A 20,338-nucleotide genomic window follows, 5' to 3' on the forward strand; every position below is an offset into this window, starting at 1 on the left:
TTTAAATGCGGAGAAAATATTTGCAGTTCCTACGGAAACTACCGGGGGGGGGGCACATCTTTAAAGTTGTTAAATGTTACAAATATTAGGCCTGAACGTATCCTTTCGACTTGACAGCTCAGGGAAGATACCAAGCTTTATGAATCCTATAAAATCAACCCCTTTGCCAAGTTCTTCCATTCCAGCACCATTTTGCCCTTGGAAAAAAGACTCTTTCCCCTTCCATCTCCCCAAGCTTGAAGACATATGTACACACCTCCCACCCCAGGAAATGCCCAGAGGTGACAATTGCTGGGCTCCTGGTTCTCCAAGGGAAGACAAATCTCATCCCCAGACTTGCCTCCGGCTCCAGACATGCCAAGGAAGTTCTGTTATACTTTGGGTGGTGGGTACTTAAGATATGTTTGCCTATGATGCTAAGCTTATACTGTACTTGGGTGTCAATGTGGCCCCATGCTCTGGGTTCACTGGCTGCTGTTGAACCTGTTGTGCAACAATAAAGGCTCTGAGGCTACTGACTGCTCTTTTGCTCCAAATTGCTTGCTTGCTGGGATTTCCTTATTTTACTGACCACATGGACCTGTGGGGGGGGGGACCTGTACCCCGACAAGCTGGGCTGTTGAGTAGTCTCTCAACTCGGAATTTTCCTTACCAGTGTGGAACCTCTAATGGAGCTATCTCCCCACTCCCCCCCCCCCCAAATATTGTTCCTTAGACTGTCCCTGTGGCTGAGTTTTTGTTTTTTTTAAGAAAAGCACATTTCACATCAAATTTAGCTGCAGATTAAGCTGGAGGAAGGGAGGGGTCACTCTCTCTCTCCTAAACCTCTCCTGTCCACCACCACCCTTTTCTGGGCACAATTATTTTAGACAGCCCACCCCTGTTTCCTTCCTATGCAGAGTTAAGGTCCAATACGCTGCTATTACTGTTATTATTGTGAGCTTTGCAATGGTCATGGGGGATAATTTGCAGGAAATGTGTGGCTTACTGTGTTTCTTTTTTAAAAAAGATCTGTTTGCAAAAGGTATGTATAGAAAATCAATCAATCAATCAATTACTAATAGTTCCTCAAAACACCTGGGGAGGTACTGCTGCTAGAAACTATTCCCCCTCCCCGCCCGTCCCACTTCTAATGCAAACCCCCTTCCTCAGTCAAGATGGGATTTCAGCTAAAAGAGAGTTGGACAACTTGGGGGTTTCAGCAGGAAATTCAAGGCAGCCCCCTGCCTGAATGAGACTGGATTCCCCTGCTAAAACAAAAAAGGGGGGCTGTTTAGGAGATAGATCCAGACAAACCCGCGTCTGAATCAGGAATGGGTTTGCTTGGAATCCTGCCCAACTGAGCAGAATTTAAGCCCTGCTCATCGGCTGACGTTGAAAACCAGATATCGCCCGGCCCTGGGCAGGATGGCACACCGAGCCTCCTTACATCTGTTCAAAGGAGGCTGCAAAGCGGGGGTCATATTTGTATCATTTCGCGGTCTTCTTTATCTCTATGCTCTTTTCGATGTGGCTTCATAGCCGAGTGGGGGATTTGAACCCCGGTGCCTCCCTGGTCCTAGTTTGGCAGTCTAACCACTAGGCCGCACTGCCTCTCCACCTTCCTGCCTGAAGCAGTCCTTAATTGGGGACCTATATTCCTGCTTAAACCAGCTTTCTTTTTAGGACTGTGAACTTTTAAGGCGCCCCCACCAAGAATCCTGGGAACTGTAGTTTGTTAAAGGTGCTGGGAACTGCAGCTTTCTCAGGGTTCTGGAAACCATATTGAGCTCTTTGGAATTTTCAGAGATTGGGGGGGGGGGGCTGTTAACAGATGCTGCGGAAATGAATTCTTCTTGTGGTTTTCCGTGTACGAGATCCATCCCAGTATATAAGCACTACAGTTTGGGAGGAGGCCAGTTGTTTGGAAAGCACAAGGTCGACAGAAAAAGACACCCAGACTTTTGTGGACTGTGGCAGATGAGGTCAGAGGGAGACTGTAGTTTGGGGATAATGTATCTTATTCTAAGGAAAGCTTAATTCCAAAGAAACAGAAAAGATGTTTGACTTTCTAGGATATGGCACTGCTGTTCAGATCGCGAGTTACCCAACCTCACAATTACTAAGGGTCATGCAAACAGACCGATAGCCCATTCTAGTCCAATGCACTGATGTCCACAAAAGCCGGATGGGTGATTCAAGGAAGCTTCCAGGCAGGGCATGAAGGCATTTAGCTCTTCCCCCCTCCCAGAACTGATATTCCAGGACAAACCTTTTTTATATCAGAACTTTAATGCGCTATTAGAATTAAAAGAGGGGGAAACCCAGCCGGATGGGCGGGGTCTAACTAAATTATTATTACGGTATTTTTTGCTCTATAGGGCGCACCTGACCATAGGGCGCACCTAGTTTTCAGAGGGGGAAATCAAGGGAAAAAATATGACCTCCCCCCATCCCTGGGAGCAGCCAAGTTACAGGGAACCAGGCAGAGGCCTTCTCAGTGGTGGCGCCTTCTTCATGGTGGTCCACTACTGCTTTAAGGGAGGTCTTGAAATAAGTAGATTTGTTGCTGATCCAAAACACCCCCCCACTCACACATGAAAACAAAGACCACCACAGCCAACTACAAATGAATAACCACACCCTAGGCCACCCAACCCCACCCCCACCCATCTTCCCCCCCTCCACCTCTTTCCCCTTTCCTTCCTAATGTCTCAACAAATGAAAATGATTTGTAAAAATGTTACATGGGGGAAAAAACATGAGAGAGAGACATTGCACACTTTTGTAAATCAACAAAATCTTTAATAAATAAATAAATAAATAAATACTAAAAAATAATAATCATAAAAAGAGGCTTCCTCACTGGAAGGACATCAAAGCCCACCTGAAGTCCCAAAATCCCTGAAGTCCTGATCCACGCAGATCTATGCGTGTATGGAGTGATCGGCGTGGATCTGCATCTGACAGTTTACGACTCCCTGTTGTAGGGAATCACATGTATAATCGTATGATTGGGGACATCAGGTGGCCTATGATGTCCTTCAGGTAAGCTTTGGGTGTATGGCTTTCCTCCATCTCCACTGCGCAGGATTCCTCTGGAATGACAAGATCACTTGCCCAGCTTTCCTCCATCTCCACTACGCAGGATTCCTCTGGAATGACAAGATCACTTGCCCAGCTTTCCTCCATCTCCACTACGCAGGATTCCTCTGGAATGACAAGATCACTTGCCCAGCTTTCCTCCATCTCCACTACGCAGGATTCCTCTGGAATGACAAGATCACTTGCCCAGCTTTCCTCCATCTCCACTACGCAGGATTCCTCTGGAATGACAAGATCACTTGCCCAGCTTTCCTCCATCTCCACTATGCAGGATTCCTCTGGAAAGACAAGGTCACTTGCACAGCTTTCCTCCATCTCCACTACGCAGGATTCCTCTGGAATGACAAGATCACTTGCACAGCCTTCCTCCATCTCAACTGCACAGGATTTGACAAGATCTTCCGCATGGGTTTCCTCCATCTCCACTGCGGAGGATTTCTCTTGAATTACCAGGTCCAGCAGAGAACCACACTTTGAACAAGTAGTAAGACTCTCGCTTTTCACCGCACTTCCTCGGGTAATCACCACTACAGTTTCTATTTGAGATGTATCTGTTGCGGTGGTCCTGATGCAACATCTCTCCATCCCAACCAATGCTGCACTCAGCAGCTGGAAACCCCCAGCAATACAGCCTAGATAAATAGAAGGTCCAATATGCTGCTCACTGGGAATTTGAGGCAACTCAAAAGTTTCAGGGAAGTCAATTTCCCCATTTTGTAAGACAGCAGACATGTTCCATATCACGGAAATCAGGACGAGTATCCCTGCTGGTAAGTTCAGCAGAGCTCCAAGCCCAAAAAAGGTTAAGAGAAAATCCTTATGGTTTCTGGTCTCGAACACATTGCAGAGGGCAAATGCCTGTAATCCCAGGGCCGCTGAATTCATAATGGCAGCTAAGGCCATTAAGTCCTGAGCAACAAAAATTTCCCTCGGGAGGTTTGGATGTTGTTCATGGAGCTCTTCACAATGGTAATAATAGTTTCCGTCGTTAGAAGGGTCTTTCAAAAAACAGACCTGCCAGATCCCGATCCAGATGTTTTCAGAGGCAATTCCCTTTATGTTTTCGACACGCCACACTCGCCAGTTGACAATGGCTATTGAGGCAATGCACATCATCCAGGCCATAATATCCATCAGGAACGCACACAAGAGGAGGCAGGACACCAATCTCAGCCACCTGACTACCAGGGAGCCTTCTTTCACCCGCAGGGGGGGTTTGGAGATGAGGGGAGCAGGGGAGACCTTGGAAGACATCCTGGAAACAAAAGAGAAGACAACATGCAGTGAGAGAGGGAATAACAAGCATGTCTAGTCATTGAAGGACATCCTTCCATGCACAGAAAGAAGCAGCAAAGGAAAGAGTTCCCCTGCTCTCTCCCCCCACCCCCCCAGTTAGGTATAGACATCTGATCCACACATACTTTTTTCCAGCAAACTGCTACTGATTTAATATACTCTTGCACTGTTGCTGTGAAAATCAGCAACCTGTTGTGGATGGGAGCTGCTCATGTTTCGCTGTCCTGCTATCTGCTACTGCAGCTATCCTTTTCCACCGAGCATAAACACACCTGATGGCATAGTGAGGAATGCTTAATCCATAAACTTACGTGAAATGCCTTCCTCAGCTACAGTCTAGTGTGCCAGGAACAGAGCAGGTATTTGCTAGGTGCTCCTGAGCCTCAAGAAGACTGAGCGGTTGGCCACTGAGCTGACGTTCGCCTGAGCAGCCGGCCAGCCACAGCAGCAACTGCTCTGCAGAATTCTTAGGTCAGTTACAGTTACAGTTAGAATCCTGACAACAACACAAATCATAACTCCAAGGTACTGGTCATTTGGAACATCAGGAAAGTGGAAAATGGGAGGGAACTCAGTCCCCTTCTTTCCCAATGCAGAGTGTTTATTCCAGGACACTGTGCAGTTAAAACACGTTCTTCCTGAAGTCAGATTCAGAGCAGTTCCAGCACTAAAAATGGTGATGTGTGTATCTCAGTACAGATTTGTTTGATGGTCCTGAATGCATTTCATAAAGGATCTCCATGTGCAAGAAAGGCTAATAGCATGAGGCCCTGAACAATAAGAATTGCCTTGGCAAAATTATTGAAGACCATTTTCTGCTGCAAGTCCATCTCCTCTAGTTTACAGGTTACTGTTCTTTTAGCTGGAACTATGTCCTGCTCTAGTAATTTAGATGGGGAGACTTCCATTGCCGTAATTTTCAGTTGTAAATTTTTTACCCATGGGCTCTGGAAATCATCTCTCCACATATATTGTATCAAATACAAGTTTGGGAGATTGTGCCATAGAGATAACCAGTGACAGAGTATGTGCTTCCACAGGGCGTTTTCCAGGGATACAATATTAAGTTCCATGCGTAATGCTGTATTACTTACACAGCTGGGCAGTTTCAATATCCCTCTTAAAAACTGATTTTGAATAACCTCTAGGTGAGATAGGTTGACAAAAGTCCCCCAAGTTGAGATGGCATAAGCAATTGTCGGAATCACCTTGGCCTTGAACACTTTCAACGCCGATGGGATGTGGAGGGCTCCATCGGTGAAGAAGAATCGCAAGATCGCCAAGGAGATAGCTTTGGCTCTGTTTGTAACATAAGCTACATGGGCCTTCCATCTAAGGTTATGTTGTAACCAAACTCCCAAGTATTGGAATCTATATAGTAAGGGAGAAGATCTTAGCTCTTTTCCTTTGCACTGGGGTTACATGAAATTTGTGCAATGGGACCCCATCACTCACACCAATACGGGCAACACCATTTTCAGAACCTAGGTGCCCATGATTTCAAATCGCTTTCCTAAGACACTTCAGTCAAAATATTTGTGTTGCTTCCTTCCTGTCCTGTTCCTTTCTGTGTTGATGCTCCGAATGTGAGCTGCTCAGCTGCATGCAGTTTCCACTGAAGTGTGTGTGTGTGTGTGTGTGTGTGATTAACATTCGGCCAAGCAATGGGCCTAAATCCATCTATTTCACCTGAAATAACTTTGGGAGCCAGCCTTTAAAAATCTAAAGTAGATATCAAATTCAGAGGAATTAAAAGCTGTCATCTTTTTGACTATTTGAAACATCTTAGAACATACACAAATGTTAATGTTTGAAGGAAGGCAGAAAATGGAGCATTGGAGCCATCCATTCATCCCAGGAGTTGTGACCATTGATAAGATGAAGCACTTTCACATCGCATGGCAGTGTGCAGTGCTTTTAAAAAGGTAAAGGACCCCTGACAGTTAAGTCCAGTCACGGCTCTGGGGTTGCACCACTCATTGGCTTTACTGGCCAAGGGAGCTGACGTTGGTCCGCAGACGATTTTTCCGGGTCATGTGGCTAGCAAGACTAAGCCGCTTCTGGCGAAACCAGAGCAGCGCACAGAAATGTCGTTTACCGTCCCGCCGGAGCGGTACCTATTTATCTACTTGCACTTTGATGTGGTTTGGAACTGCTAGGTTGGCAGGAGCAGGGACCGAGCAACGGGAGCTCACCCCGTCAAAGACACAAGTCCAGTTCTGTATCTGCATGACATCCTCCACACCCAAATGCTCTCCCGTTCTGTTTCCCCCACTTAATCCGGATACACCATCTCCATTGAAAACTCTGCTCAGTGACACCTATCCAATAGAAAAGTGCTGACTGTCTTCCTGCAGATACACTTCCGTGCAGGGGTTTGGCCAACAAGTTCTTCCCGAGTGTGGGGATGTTTTCAGGGGCTCTTTGCTTTTCCCTGCCTCCCCTTTCATCCTCACCTGAGGAGATCTTGGCCATTCTCTTGACAGGGACCTCCGTTCTCAGGCCGGATTTCTGTTTTCCTTCATTCCTCCTTCTCCCGGTCTGGTTTATTGAGCAAATAAGAGAGAGGAGGTTTCATGCAAGTCAAGGTGTGCAATGGATCTTCAGGGCATTTGGAAGGAAGAAAAGGTTCAGGAACAAGCGACGCAGCAGCTCCCCAAGCGTAAAAAAACGTTTGAACATATCGCTCATGAGATTCGCCCCCACCCCCGCGGATATAAACAGCCTGGAGGGCCACAGATGCCCCATATTCTCTGGCTCTGAGATTGGCCAAAGTTTCCTTTCTATCCCTTGTTGTGCAAAAAGAACCGGTTGCCAAGCCTTTAGGTATGTGGCCCTGAAAGCGAAGTTATGGCTATGGCTCAAGCTCTGTTTCAGACCGGTGGGTTTGGCCCCCTTGATTCTGAGGGATAACTTTAAATCTCCATGGGAAGGGGAGATAGTGGAGGAAGTGCAGAAGTGCGGGTTGTCCCCCCTTTATATAGAGTCCATGACGTATAGCCACGCAAAGGCGGTGATGGCTCAAAGATTAAGGGATATTGCCAGACAGGAGGACATAGCCCGTGTGAAACCTGGGTTGTTTCTGGGGGAGCAGTTGTATCGGGCTGCTCCAGCTCGCTACCTGGCGGATATCCACTACGTGGAATACCGCAGACTATTTACTGCGGCTAGGCTGAATGTTCTTGACTCGGCGGTCCTGAAGGGAAGATATGGAGGAGTCCCATATGACCAGAGATTATGCCACTGTGCATTGGGTGAGGTAGAATCCACAGAGCACATTTTATTGAGCTGTCCCTTCTACAACGATTTAAAACAGTATCTTACAACTCCATACTTACCCCAGCTCAGTTCCCGACAAAGAGGAAAGCAGACAGCATATCTGCTAAATAAGTCTTCTGGGAAAACAACCTTGTCAGTGGCTAAATTTCTTTTCCTGGCACTCAAGTGTCGGAAACGTATAACTGAATGCTTTGACGTGGGTTATCTGTGAGAGGTCTAGTACTGTGGCCCTACCTTATTTATGTACCCCCTATGATGTTATGGTTTATAATTATTGTGTAATGTTTAATTCTGACTATCGGTCGAATAAAGGAAATTGAATTGAATTGAAATTGAATTGTTGTGCAAAAAGAAAAATGCCCATGACAAAATGTGACATTTTTGGTTCTTTGGAGACAGTTCTGCTTTTCTCTCTCTCTCTCTCTCTCTCTCTCTCTCTCTCTCTCTCTCTCTCTCTCTCTCCATTTAAATGAGCCTCATCTCTTTTCCCACCCAACTTCCTCCTGCACCCCCCCCCAGCTTCAAGATTTTCATAAAGAAGTAACTAACTAACCAACCAACCCATGATTGGAATTTACGAGATTAAGGAGATAATTTATTTTTATATAAGGAAAATAGATGGGAGGATAAATTAATTGCGCAAGGCAAGAATATATAGGATGGCAAATATCAAAAGAAACAAAGATTATGATTTGGGTTCTTAAAATAACACCAACACATGCCTGCCCAGTGGATTTCAGAACAAATATGTCTCCGAGAACTACCATTCACAGAGTTCCCTGGGAAGTGGTGGGCATCTCTTTTGAGAGGCAATGGAGTGCACCTCTGGGGGGTGAAATCAAAGGTCTTCAGCAGGCGGTAGAAGGAAAAATGAAGGAGACGCCTGCGAGAAGCCAAGTTACGGGGAACCAGGCAGAGGCCTTCTTGGTGGTGGCACCTTCTTCATGGTGATCCACTACTGCTTTAAGGGAGGTCTTGGAATAAGTAGATTTGTTGCTGATCCAAAACACCCACCCACCCCACTCACACATGAAAACAAAGACCACCACAGCCGACTACAAATGAATAACCACACCCTAGGCCAACCCCAACCTCTCTCACCACCAAAGGAACACAAGCGAACGGCAAAGAACCTGCACAAACAACGCTGACACCAAACCCTACATATAGGAAGTAAAATAGAAAAATCGCCACCCAACCCCACCCCACCCCATCTTCCCACCCCCCCACCTCTTTCCCCTTTTCTTCCTAATGTCTCAACAAATGACAATGATTTGTAAAAATGTTACATGGGGGGAAAAAACATGAGAGAGAGACATTGCACACTTTTGTAAATCAACAAAATTTTTAATAAATAAATAAATACTAGTTTTTGGGAGGGGTGCAAGTAGCTAGCCATGCCTAGGGCACAAAATAGCCTGGCACCAGCACAAGGCCAATGAACACAAAAAGGAAAAACATCAATGGGGTACAGGCCAGCTGGGTAACCCTAGCTTCCACTGAGAGCTCCTCACCCAAGCCGAGAAGGGCTCCTGTGCTCTTCTGTGCAATGCTAAGTGCAAGATGTTGGTCTTTGTGACCTTGAGGCACATGCCAGAGGCACTGAGGACAGAGAAGTAGCTGGTGAGTAGTTGCTTGACCGAGGGGGAGAGGACAGCAGAACAGGGGGCTGCTTCAGCTCCTCCCAAACACACTCCCACCATCCAATTATACATTCACGTTCCAGAGATTGCACAATGTGGGGAAAACTGTGAAGCCAGCCAATGCCTCTACATAGCTCCATCCTTATTTCAGATACTGCCATATATCAATATATTCCAATATTTAGCAGTTTGCTACTCCCTGTTGCAGGGAGTAACATGTATGATGGTATGTTTTGGGCTTTCCTCCATCTCCCCTTCGCAGGATTCCTCTGGAATGATGAAATCTTCCGCATGGCTTTCCTCCATCTCTCAATCCCTACAGAACCTAGAGAAAATTTATCTCCGAAGGTGTTACGGAATTACGGGGGGGGGGGGGCACATCTTTAAAGTTGTTAAATGTTACAAACATTATGCCTGAACCTATCCTTTCGACTTGACAGCTCAGGGAAGAAGATACCAAGCTTTATGAATCCTATAAAATCAACCCCTTTGACAAGTTCCTCCATTCCAGCACCATTTTGCCCTTGGAAAAAAGACTCTTTCCCCTTCCACCTCCCCAAGCTTGAAGACATGTGTACACACATGCTGCCCCAGGAAATGCCCAGAGGTGACAATTGCTGGGCTCCTGGTTCTCCAAGGGAAGACAAATCTCATCCCCAGACTTGCTTCCGGCTCCAGAGATGCCAAGGAAGTTTTGTTGTACTTTGGGTGGTGGGTACTTAAGACATGTTTGCCCATGATGCTAAGCTTATACTGTACTTGGGTGTTGCTCCGACATAGCTGCTTATGCTAATCTTGTGTAACCCTCCCCTTTTGTGACATGTTAGTGATGTAGCAATGATGTATTGATGATGCTGTGCAAACTGTATTCTGACATATGGTGGGAAAGTTTTCAAAGTCAATGTGGCCCCATGCTCTGGGTTCACTGGCTGCTGTTGAACCTGTTGCGCAACAATAAAGGCTCTGAGGCTACTGGCCGCTGCTTTGCTCCAAATTGCTTGCTTGCTGGAATTTCCTTATTTTACTGACCACATGGACCTGTGGGGGGACCTGTACCCCGAGGAGCTGGGCTGTTGAGTAGTCTCTCAACCCGGATTTTTCCTTAACAGTGTGGAACCTCTAATGGAGCTATCTCCCCACTCCCCCCTAAAATATTGTTCCTTAGACTGTCCCTGTGGCCGGCTTTTTGGTTTTGTAAGAAAAGCACATTTCACATCAAATTTAGCTGTGGATTAAGCTGGGGGAAGGGAGGGGCCACTCTCTCTCTCCTAAACCTTTCCTGTCCACCACCACCCTTTTCTGGGTACTATTATTTTAGACAGCCCACCCCTGTTTCCTCCCTATGCAGAGTTAAGGCCCAATAAACTGCTATTAAAGGTAAAGGGACCCCTGACCATTAGGTCCAGTCGTGGCCGACTCTGGGGTTGCGGCGCTCATCTCGCTTTATTGGCCAAGGGAGCCGGCGTACAGCTTCCGGGTCATGTGGCCAGCATGACTAAGCCACTTCTGGCAAACCAGAGCAGTGCACGGAAACGCTGTTTACCTTCCCACCGTAGCGTTACCTATTTATCTACTTGCACTTTGACGTGTTTTTGAACTGCTAGGTTGGCAGGATCTGGGACTGAGCAACGGGAGCTCACCCCATTGCGGGGATTCGAACCTCCGACCTTCTGATCAGCAAATCTTAGGCTCTGTGGCTTAACCCACAGCGCCACCCGCGTCCCTATGTTGCTATTATTATTATTATTATTATTATTATTATTATTATTATTATTATTATTATTATTACTATTACTATTAGCTTTGGAATGGTCATGGGGGGTAATTTGCAGGAAAGGTGTAGCTTACTGTGTTTCTTTTTTTAAAAAGATCTGTTTGCAAAAGGTATGTATAGAAAATCAATCAATCAATCAATTAGTAATAGGTCCTCAAAGCACCTGGGGAGGTACTGCTGCTAGAAACTCTTCTCCCTCCCTGCCCATCCTACTTCTAATGCAAACCCCCTTCCTCAATCAAGATGGGATTTCAGTTGAAGGTCTTGCTAAAATAGAGTTTGACTACTTGGGGGTTTCAGCAGGAAATTCAAGGCAGCCCCTGCCAGAATGAGACTGGATTCCCCTGCTAAAACGAAGAAGGGGGACTGTTTAGGAGACAAACCCGCTTCTGAATCAGAAAGGGGTTTGCTTGGAATCCCGCCCAACTGAGCAGAATTTAAGCCCTGCTCATTGGCTGACGTTGAAAACCAGACATCGCCCGGCCCTGGGCAGGATGGCACATCGAGCCTTCTCACTTCTGTTAAAAGGAGGCTGCAAAGCGGGGGTCATGTTTGTATCATTTCGCGGTCTTCTTTATTTCTATGCTCTTTTCGATGTGGCTTCATAGCCGAGTGGGGGATTTGAACCCCGGTGCCTCCCTGGTCCTAGTTTGGCAGTCTAACCACTAGGCCGCACTGCCTCTCCACCTTCCTGCCTGAAGCAGTCCTTAATTGGGGACCTATATTCCTGCTTAAACCAGCTTTCTTTTTAGGACTGTGAACTTTTAAGGCGCCCCCACCAAGAATCCTGGGACCTGTAGTTTGTTAAAGGTGCTGGGAACTGCAGCTTTCTCAGGGTTCTGGAAACCATATTGAGCTCTTTGGAATTCTCAGAGATTTTTTTGGGTGGGGGGGCTGTTAATATATTCTGCGGAAATGAATTCTTGTGGTTTTCCGTGTACGAGATCCATCCCAGTATATACGGTAAGCACTACGGTTTGGGAGGAGGCCAGTTGTTTGGAAAGCACAAGGTCTACAGAAAAAGACACCCAGACTTTTGTGGACTGTGGCAGATGAGGTCAGAGGGAGACTGCGATTTGGGCAGAATGTATCTTATTCTACGTAAAGCTTAATTCCACAGAAACAGAAAAGATGTTTGACTTTCTAGGATATGGCACTGCTGTTCAGATCGCGAGTTACCCAACCTCACAATTGCTTAAGATCATGCAATAGCCCATTCTAGTCCAATGCACTGATGTCCACAAAAGCCGGACGGATGATTCAAGGAAGCTTCCAGGCAGGGCATGAAGGCACTTAGTTCTTCCCCCCTCCCAGAACTGATATTCCAGGACAAACCTTGTATTTTGATCCTGCAAATGCATCTCTTGCTCATCTTTTGGGTTAACTGTGCAAATCGTTCCTGGCATCCTGAAAACTCAAAGAGTCACAAAGGCACTTCTGCAGTTGTGCACTCTGTGGAGACTTCTGCTGCAGAAACCACCTTCATGCCTAGAGCTGCCTAGAGTGACGTGCAGAGAAGATGTTAGGATCTTCCAAATAACTGCTTCAAAGGAGCATCTGAGGCCACTGTAAGTGTTTTTGTTCTTGGGGAAATTTTCTAATCACAAAGCCAGGATTCCCAAGAACTAAAAGGGTGGAGATCTTGGAGGATGATGGAGAACTTGGTGCTGCTCCCTTAGGTTCCAATATTCCCAGAAACTGCAGAGAAGGAGGAACCAGGAGATTTGGAATATTACCCAAAGAAAAATACAGCAGATGAAGGGCCTGTGGCAGAGGGGGGGGGGGAACCTGGCACCCTACTGCTGTTGCCTATTTGCACAATTCATGTAGCAGTATAGAGCATGCGCAGCAAAACCTCACTGCCTTTCGGAATACTGCTTTTGCTGCTTCCCGTTTAATATCACCAGCCTAATCCCACACAAGTTTTGAATCATGCCCCACAGCTGGGCGATGTTCCTCCCGCCTCAAGGGGAGCCTCTTTTGCAGGGCTAGTGAGTCTGGGCCTAGGCCAGGTGAAAAGGGTCTTGCAGGGTGCGGCCTTCACGCCCCACAGCCAGGCAATTTTATGTCATACCACACCATATGGCAGCCATTTTTTGCCATCCACCATGGCAGCCATTTTGTGTTTTGCTATGTTCTCATTGGTAGCCAATTGGTGGACTGGCCCATGTAGCACTTTCCCAAAATTGGTCTGGTTCCGTATAATACAGCTTTCTCTGTTCTTATCATATGAAATACGCCACTTTTTATATTAATAGGAGCGCAGGATGTTCTGCATTTATATGCTAAGGGGGGGGGGATCTCATTTTACTTCCTATATGTAGGGTTTGGTGTCAGCGTTGTTTGTGCAGGTTCTTTGCCGTTCGCTTGTGTTCCTTTGGTGGTGAGAGAGGTTGGGGTTGGCCTAGGGTGTGGTTATTCATTTGTAGTCGGCTGTGGTGGTCTTTATTTTCATGTGTGAGTGGGGTGGGTGGGTGTTCTGGATCAGCAACAAATCAACTTATTCCAAGACCTCCCTTAAAGCAGTAGTGGATCACCATGAAGAAGGCGCCACCACTGAGAAGGCCTCTGCCTGGTTCCCCGTAACTTGGCTTCTCGCAGGCGTCTCCTTCGTTTTTCCTTCTAGTGCCTGCTGAAGACCTTTGATTTCACCCCCCAGAGATGCCCACCACTTCCCAGGGAACTTTGTGAATGGTAGTTCTCGGAGACATATTTGTTCTGAAATCCACTGGGCAGGCATGTGTTGGTGTTATTTTAAGAACCCAAATCATAATCTTTGTTTCTTTTGATATTTGCCATCCTATATATTCTTGCCTTGCGCAATTAATTTATCCTCCCATCTATTTTCCTTATATAAAAATAAATTATCTGCTTAATCTCCTAAATTCCAATTATGGGTGATTGGTTAGTTACTTCTTCATGGAAATATTGAAGCTGTGTGCAGGAGGAAGTTGGGTGGGAAAAGAGATGAGGCTCCTTTAAATGGAGAGAGAGAGAGAGAGAGAGAGAGAGAGAGAGAGAGAGAGAGAGAGAGAGAGAGAAGCAGAACTGTCTCCAAAGAACCAAAAATGTCACATTTTGTCATGGGCATTTTTCTTTTTGCACAACAAGGGATAGAAAGGAAACTTTGGGCAATCTCAGAGCCAGAGAATATGGGGCATCTGTGGCCCTCCAGGCTGTTATAGACTGCAATGGGGGGCAGTGTGGTTTAGTGGTTAGAGCACTGGACTGGGACTGGAGGTTTCGAATCATGCCCCACAGCCAGGCCATGTTCCTCTGGCCTCATGAGGAGCCTCTTTTGTGGGGCTAGCAAATCTGGGACTAGGCCACGTGGAAAGGGTCTTGCAGGGTGCGGCCTTCACGCCCCACAGCCAGGCAAATTTATTTCATACCACACCATATGGCAGCCATTTTGTGTTTTGCTATGTTCTCATTGGTAGCCAATTGGTGGACTGGCCCATGTAGCACTTTCCCAAAATTGGTTTGGCTCCATACAATGCAGCTTCCTCTGCTCTTATCATATGAAATGCCCCACTTTTTATATTAATAGGAGTGCAGGATGTTCTGCATTTATATCCTGGGGGGGCGCGAATCTCATGAGCGATATGTTCAAATGTTTTTTTACGCTTGGGGGGCTGCTGCGTCGCTTGTTTCTGAACCTTTTCTTCCTCCCAAATGCCCTGAAGATCCATTGCACACCTTGACTTGCATGAAACCTCCTCTCTCTTATTTGCTCAGTGAACCAGACCGGGAGAAGGAGGAATGAAGGAAAACAGAAATCCGGCCTGAGAAGGGAGGTCCCTGTCAAGAGAATGGCCAAGATCTCCTCAGGTGAGGATGAAAGGGGAGGCAGGGAAAAGCAAAGAGCCCCTGAAAACATCCCCCCACTCGGGAAGAACTTGTCGGCCAAACCCCTGCACGGAAGTGTATCTGCAGGAAGACGGTCAGCACTTTTCTATTGGATGGGAGTCACTGAGCAGAGTTTTCAATGGAGATGGTGTATCCGGATTAAGTGGGGGAAACAGAACGGGAGAGCATTTGGGTGTGGATGATGTCATGCAGATACAGAACTGGACTTGCGTCTTTGAGGGGGTGAGCTCCCGTTGCTCGGTCCCTGCTCCTGCCAACCTAGCAGTTCCAAACCACGTCAAAGTGCAAGTAGATAAATAGGTACCTCTCTGGAGGGACGGTAAACGGCGTTTCTATGCGCTGCTGTGGTTTTTCCAGAAGTGGCTTAGTCATGCTCGGCACATGACCCGGAAAAACTGTCTGTGGATCAATGTCAGCTCCCTCGACCAGTAAAGCCAATGAGTGGTGCAACCCCAGAGCCGTGACTGGACTTAACTGTCAGGGGTCCTTTACCTTTACCTTTTTAAAAGCACTGCACACTGCCATGCGATGTGAAAGTGCTTCATCTTATCAATGGTCACAACTCCTGGGATGAATGGATGGCTCCAATGCTCCATTTGCTGCCTTCCTTCAAACATTAACATTTGTGTATGTTCTAAGATGTTTCAAATAGTCAAAAAGATGACAGCTTTTAATTCCTCTGAATTTGATATCTACTTTAGATTTTTAAAGGCTGGCTCCCAAAGTTATTTCAGGTGAAATAGATGGATTTAGGCCCATTGCTTGGCCGAATGTTAATCACACACACACACACACTTCCGTGGAAACTGCATGCAGCTGAGCACCTCACATTCGGAGCATCAACACAGAAAGGAACAGAAAGAAAGCAACACAAATATTTTGGCGGAAAGCCATTTTAAATCATGGACACCTAGGTTCTGAAAATGGTATAGCCTGTATTGGTGTGAGGGCTCGGGTCCCATGGCACACATTCCATGTGGTCCCAGTGCAAAGGAAAAGAGCTAAGATCTTCTCCCTTACTATAATGTCCAAACAAGATGGGATGGGGAAGAAGAATGAGAGGTTTGTAAGGAGTCTTCAATAATTTTGCCAAGGAAATTCTTATGTCTCATGCTATTAGCCTTTCTTGTACATGGAGATCCTTTATGGAATGCATTCAGGACCATCAAACAAATCTGTACTGAGATACACATACTGTATCACCATTTTTACTGCTGGAACTGCTCTGAATCTGACTTCAGGAAGAACGTGTTTTAACTGCACAGTGTCCTGGAAAAGACACACTGCATTGGGAAAGAAGGGAACTTAGTTCCCTCCCATTTTCCACTTTCCTGATGTTCCAAATGACCAGTACCTTGGAGTTATGATTTGTGTTGTTGTCAGGATTCTAACTGGCCTGTAACTGACCAAAGAATTCTGCAGAGCAGTTGCTGCTGTGGCTGGCCGGCTGCTCAGGCGAACGTCAGCTCAGTGGCCAATAGCTCAGTCTTCTTGAGGCTCAGGAGCACCTAGCAAATACCTGCTCTGTTCCTGGCACACTAGACTGTAGCTGAGGAAGGCATTTCACGTAAGTTTATGGATTAATCATTCCTCACTATGCCATCAGGTGTGTTTATGCTCAGTGGAAAACGATAGGTGCAGTAAAGGTAAAGGGACTCCTTTTTTTTAAATAAATATTTTTATTGCATTTTTTCAGACATAAACAGAAAACAGAAAGAGAAAGAAGAAAAAGAAAAATGTAAAAGAAGATAAAAAAGATCATAACCCTTCAACAGCTTATTCCAATTTTCCATCAAACTTCCCCGCATCTCCCGCACAATGCATTCTTAATAATAAATTTATCAGCAAATTGTAACCTTGTTTCATGTGTTTCTTTGGTACTTTCAATTGCAATTTAAGTTTAAATCCCTTATTGTCCGTTTACTCTAAAAACAAAGCGTATTATCCTTTTTAACATTTAAACTTTGATCCCTTCAATATTGTTTTCCAATTTCATAAATATTGCACTCTCATTGCTGGGGCTAGCATTTCAAATTATGCGTCATTTTATAGTTCATATAACTTATAAAGTTTTTGCAAATAATTCTTAAATTTTTTCCAGTCCTCCTCCATTGCTTCTTCTCCCAGGTCTCGGATTCTGGCAGTCATTTCGGCCAACTCCATATAGTCAATCAGTTGCGTTTGCCACTCTTCCAACGTGGGTAAATCTTGAATCTTCCAATATTTGGCGATCAGAATTCTTGCTGCAGTGGTTGCATACATAAAAAACGTTCTATCCTTCTTTAAAACCTTTTGGCCGACAATACCCAAGAGGAAGGCTTCCGGGTTTTAAGGGAAGGTGTACTTAAGCACCTTTTTTAACTCGTTATAGATCATTTCCCAGAAGACCTTCACTCTTGGGCAAGTCCACCAAAGGTGAAAGAATGTTCCTTCAGCCTCCCTGCACTTCCAACATTTGTTATCAGACAAGTGGTATATCTTAGCAAGCTTGACTGGGGTCATGTACCACCTGTATACCATTTTCATAATGTTTTCTTTCAAGGCATTACATGCCGTAAATTTCATACCGGTGGTCCATAACCTTTCCCAGTCTTCAGACATGATATTGTAACCAATGTCTTGAGCCCACTTTATCATGGCTGATTTCACTGTCTCATCCTGAGTATTCCACTTAAGCAGCAAGTTATACATTCTCGATAAAACCTTGGTCTTTGGTTCTAACAACTCTGTCTCAAGTTTCGATTTTTCCACCTGGAATCCTGTTTTTTTATCCAACTTAACAACCTCGTTAATTTGGGCATAGTGAAACCAATCTTGCACCTTATCTTTTAAGTTTTCAAAGCTCCGCAACCTCCAATTGTCACCAACTTTTTCTATTAGTTCCCAATATTTCGGCCAGCCGGCCTCCATATTGTGTTTTTTCCTCGCCTTAGCCTCCACTGGTGATAACCACCTCGGAGTCTTACTTTCAAGTAAGTCTTTGTATTTCAGCCAGACCATAAAAATTGCTTTCCTGACAATATGGTTTTTGAACATTCCATGTGTTTTTGCCTTGCCGTACCACAGATACGCATGCCATCCTAACGAATTGTTAAAAACTTCCAGGTCTAGGACATCTGTATTCTCTAATAAAATCCAATCTTTCAACCAGCAGAAGGCTGCCGCCTCGTAGTATAACCTTAAGTCTGGCAGGGCAAACCCCCCTCTTTCTTTTGCGTCAGTTAGTATTTTAAACTTTATTCGGGGCTTTTTGCCCTGCCAGACAAACTTTGAAATATCCCTCTGCCACTTTCCAAAACATTCCACTCTGTCCACGACCTGCAAGGTTTGAAATAGAAACAACATTTTTGGCAAAACATTCATCTTAACAGCAGCAATTCGGCCCAGCAAGGAGAGCTTCAGTCTCGACCATGTTTCCAAATCTTTCTTAACTTCTGACCAGCATTTCTCATAGTTATCCTTAAACAAGTTCAAATTTTTAGGCGTCAAGTTTACCCCCAGGTATTTCACCTTCTTAACCACAACTAACTCTGTTTCCTTCTGAAACCCCTCTATTTCTAAGGGCGTCAAGTTTTTCCCCAAAACTTTAGTTTTTTGTTTGTTCAACTTAAATCCTGCCACCCGACCAAATTCTTGTATCAGTTCCAGAACTCTTTTTGTACTAGATTCTGGCTCCTGTAATGTTATTACTAAGTCATCTGCAAATGCTTTCAGTTTATATTGTTTCACTCCGACCGTGATCCCCTGTATTTGCCGGTCCCTCCTGATCATGTTCAGCAAAACCTCCAGGACTGATATAAATAGTAGGGGGGATAGGGGGCACCCCTGGCGTGTTCCTTTTTCAATATGGAACTCCTCTGTCACCACATTGTTCACTATCAACTTAGCTTTTTGTTCTGAATAAATTGCTTCTATACCATTTTCAAACCCTCGTCCCACTCCCATCCCTTCCAAGTTTTTTTTCATAAATTTCCAAGAAATATTGTCAAAGGCCTTCTCAGCATCGATAAAGATTAACACTGCTTTAGTGTTAATATTTGTTTGTAAAAGTTCCAGAATATCGATTATATTCCGAGTATTGTCAAACAAATGCCTGCCAGGAAGAAAGCCTGCTTGGTCCTTATGAATTACTTCATTTAAAACCTTTTTCAATCTACTTGCCAAAATGTCTGCAAATATTTTGTAATCCACATTTAGGAGTGAGATGGGACGGTAGTTCCTAAGTTGAGTCTTTTCAGTTTCCACTTTGGGTATCAATGTGATGAAAGCTTCTTTCCACGTTTCCGGTGCCCTTCCTCCCCCCATAATCTGATTGCAAACCTCCATTAGTGGTAGAATCAAATAGTCTTTTAATGTCTTATAGTATTTGGAGGTAAGCCCATCTGGGCCTGGAGATTTGCCCAGCTGCATATTCTGAATGGCATCCTCAATTTCCTGTTGTGTTATTTTACAATTCAAGATTGATCTCTTCTCCTGAGACAGTTCTGGTAAGCCATTGAGTTTCAAAAATCGTTCCATCTCAGACACTTCCTCAGGCCCTTGTGTAAACAACTTTTTGAAGTATTTCTGGAAACACTTTCTAATTTCACCTGGTTTCTGGATATTTTTCCCTTCCACCTCTAGATTGGTAACGTAATTAAGTTTCTGTCTTTTTTTCAACTGCCATGCCAGCAGTTTCCCACATTTATTTGCTGACTCAAAGGATCTTTGTTTCATTTGTTTAATTTTCCATTCCACTTCTTGATTTATCAATTTCAAATATTGTGCCTGATGGAATTTAATTTCTCGCAAGATCTCTTTGGATTTTGGTTTAGATCTCAGCCTTTTCTCTCCGTCTCTTATCTTCTCTAATATTTTATCCTTTTTCCCATTCCAGAGCTTTTTCTTAATTGTATTTTGTTGTATCAGAAACCCCCTCATTACAGCTTTACTGGCGTCCCAGATTGTTCTTTTTTCCACTGAAGTGTTCAAGTTGATTTCAAAATAGTCCTTTAAAGTTTTTTGGGCCTTCTTTACGATCTCTTGATCTCTAAAGAGGGTGTCATTCATTTTCCATCTGAAGGAACCGGCTGGAGTAAGTCTCAATTCCATTTTCAGGGCGTTATGGTCGGAGCAAGTCTTTGGGCAGATTTCCACTCTTGTAGTCTTCGGTGCCAGCCCTCTAGTTGTCCAAATTTGGTCGATTCTCGTCCATGATGAGTGGGCCTCAGAAAAGAAAGTTCCCTCTCTACCTAGGGGGTTCCTTGTCCGCCAAATGTCAATCAAATCCATATTGTCTGTCAGTTCAAAAAAGGTTTTCGGTAGTCTGCCGTCCTTGGTTAATTGATTTTGTGACTTATCCATCAAAGTGGAGACCACCCCATTCATGTCTCCCATCATAATGATGTTCGAA

At 45.0% G+C, this 20,338-nt stretch overlaps 1 protein-coding gene across 8 annotated transcripts in view; it reads right to left on the bottom strand.

Moving 5' to 3' along the window:
• Nucleotides 1-733: 733 nt before the first annotated feature.
• Nucleotides 734-20,338, bottom strand: part of LOC308580124 (uncharacterized protein) — a 40,508-nt gene continuing 20,903 nt past the window's right edge. For 2 of the 8 annotated variants that reach the window (XR_014004705.1, XR_014004706.1), the window contains exon 3: nt 734-2,367. Coding sequence is in view for 2 of the 8 variants with exons in the window: in XM_081181413.1 (XP_081037539.1) it covers nt 2,974-4,339; nt 6,725-6,855 (1,497 nt within the window). In the remaining 6 variants the exon portion in view is untranslated. Of the gene's footprint in view, nt 4,340-4,691; nt 5,184-6,575; nt 7,096-9,884; nt 11,068-20,338 lie in introns of those variants that run through there. The other 6 variants (XR_014004707.1, XR_014004708.1, XR_014004709.1 and 3 more) reach the window with 6 other exon arrangements.

Source organism: Podarcis bocagei, assembly GCF_964188305.1.
Source record: "Podarcis bocagei genome assembly, chromosome: 2".
NCBI lineage: Eukaryota > Metazoa > Chordata > Lepidosauria > Squamata > Lacertidae > Podarcis > Podarcis bocagei.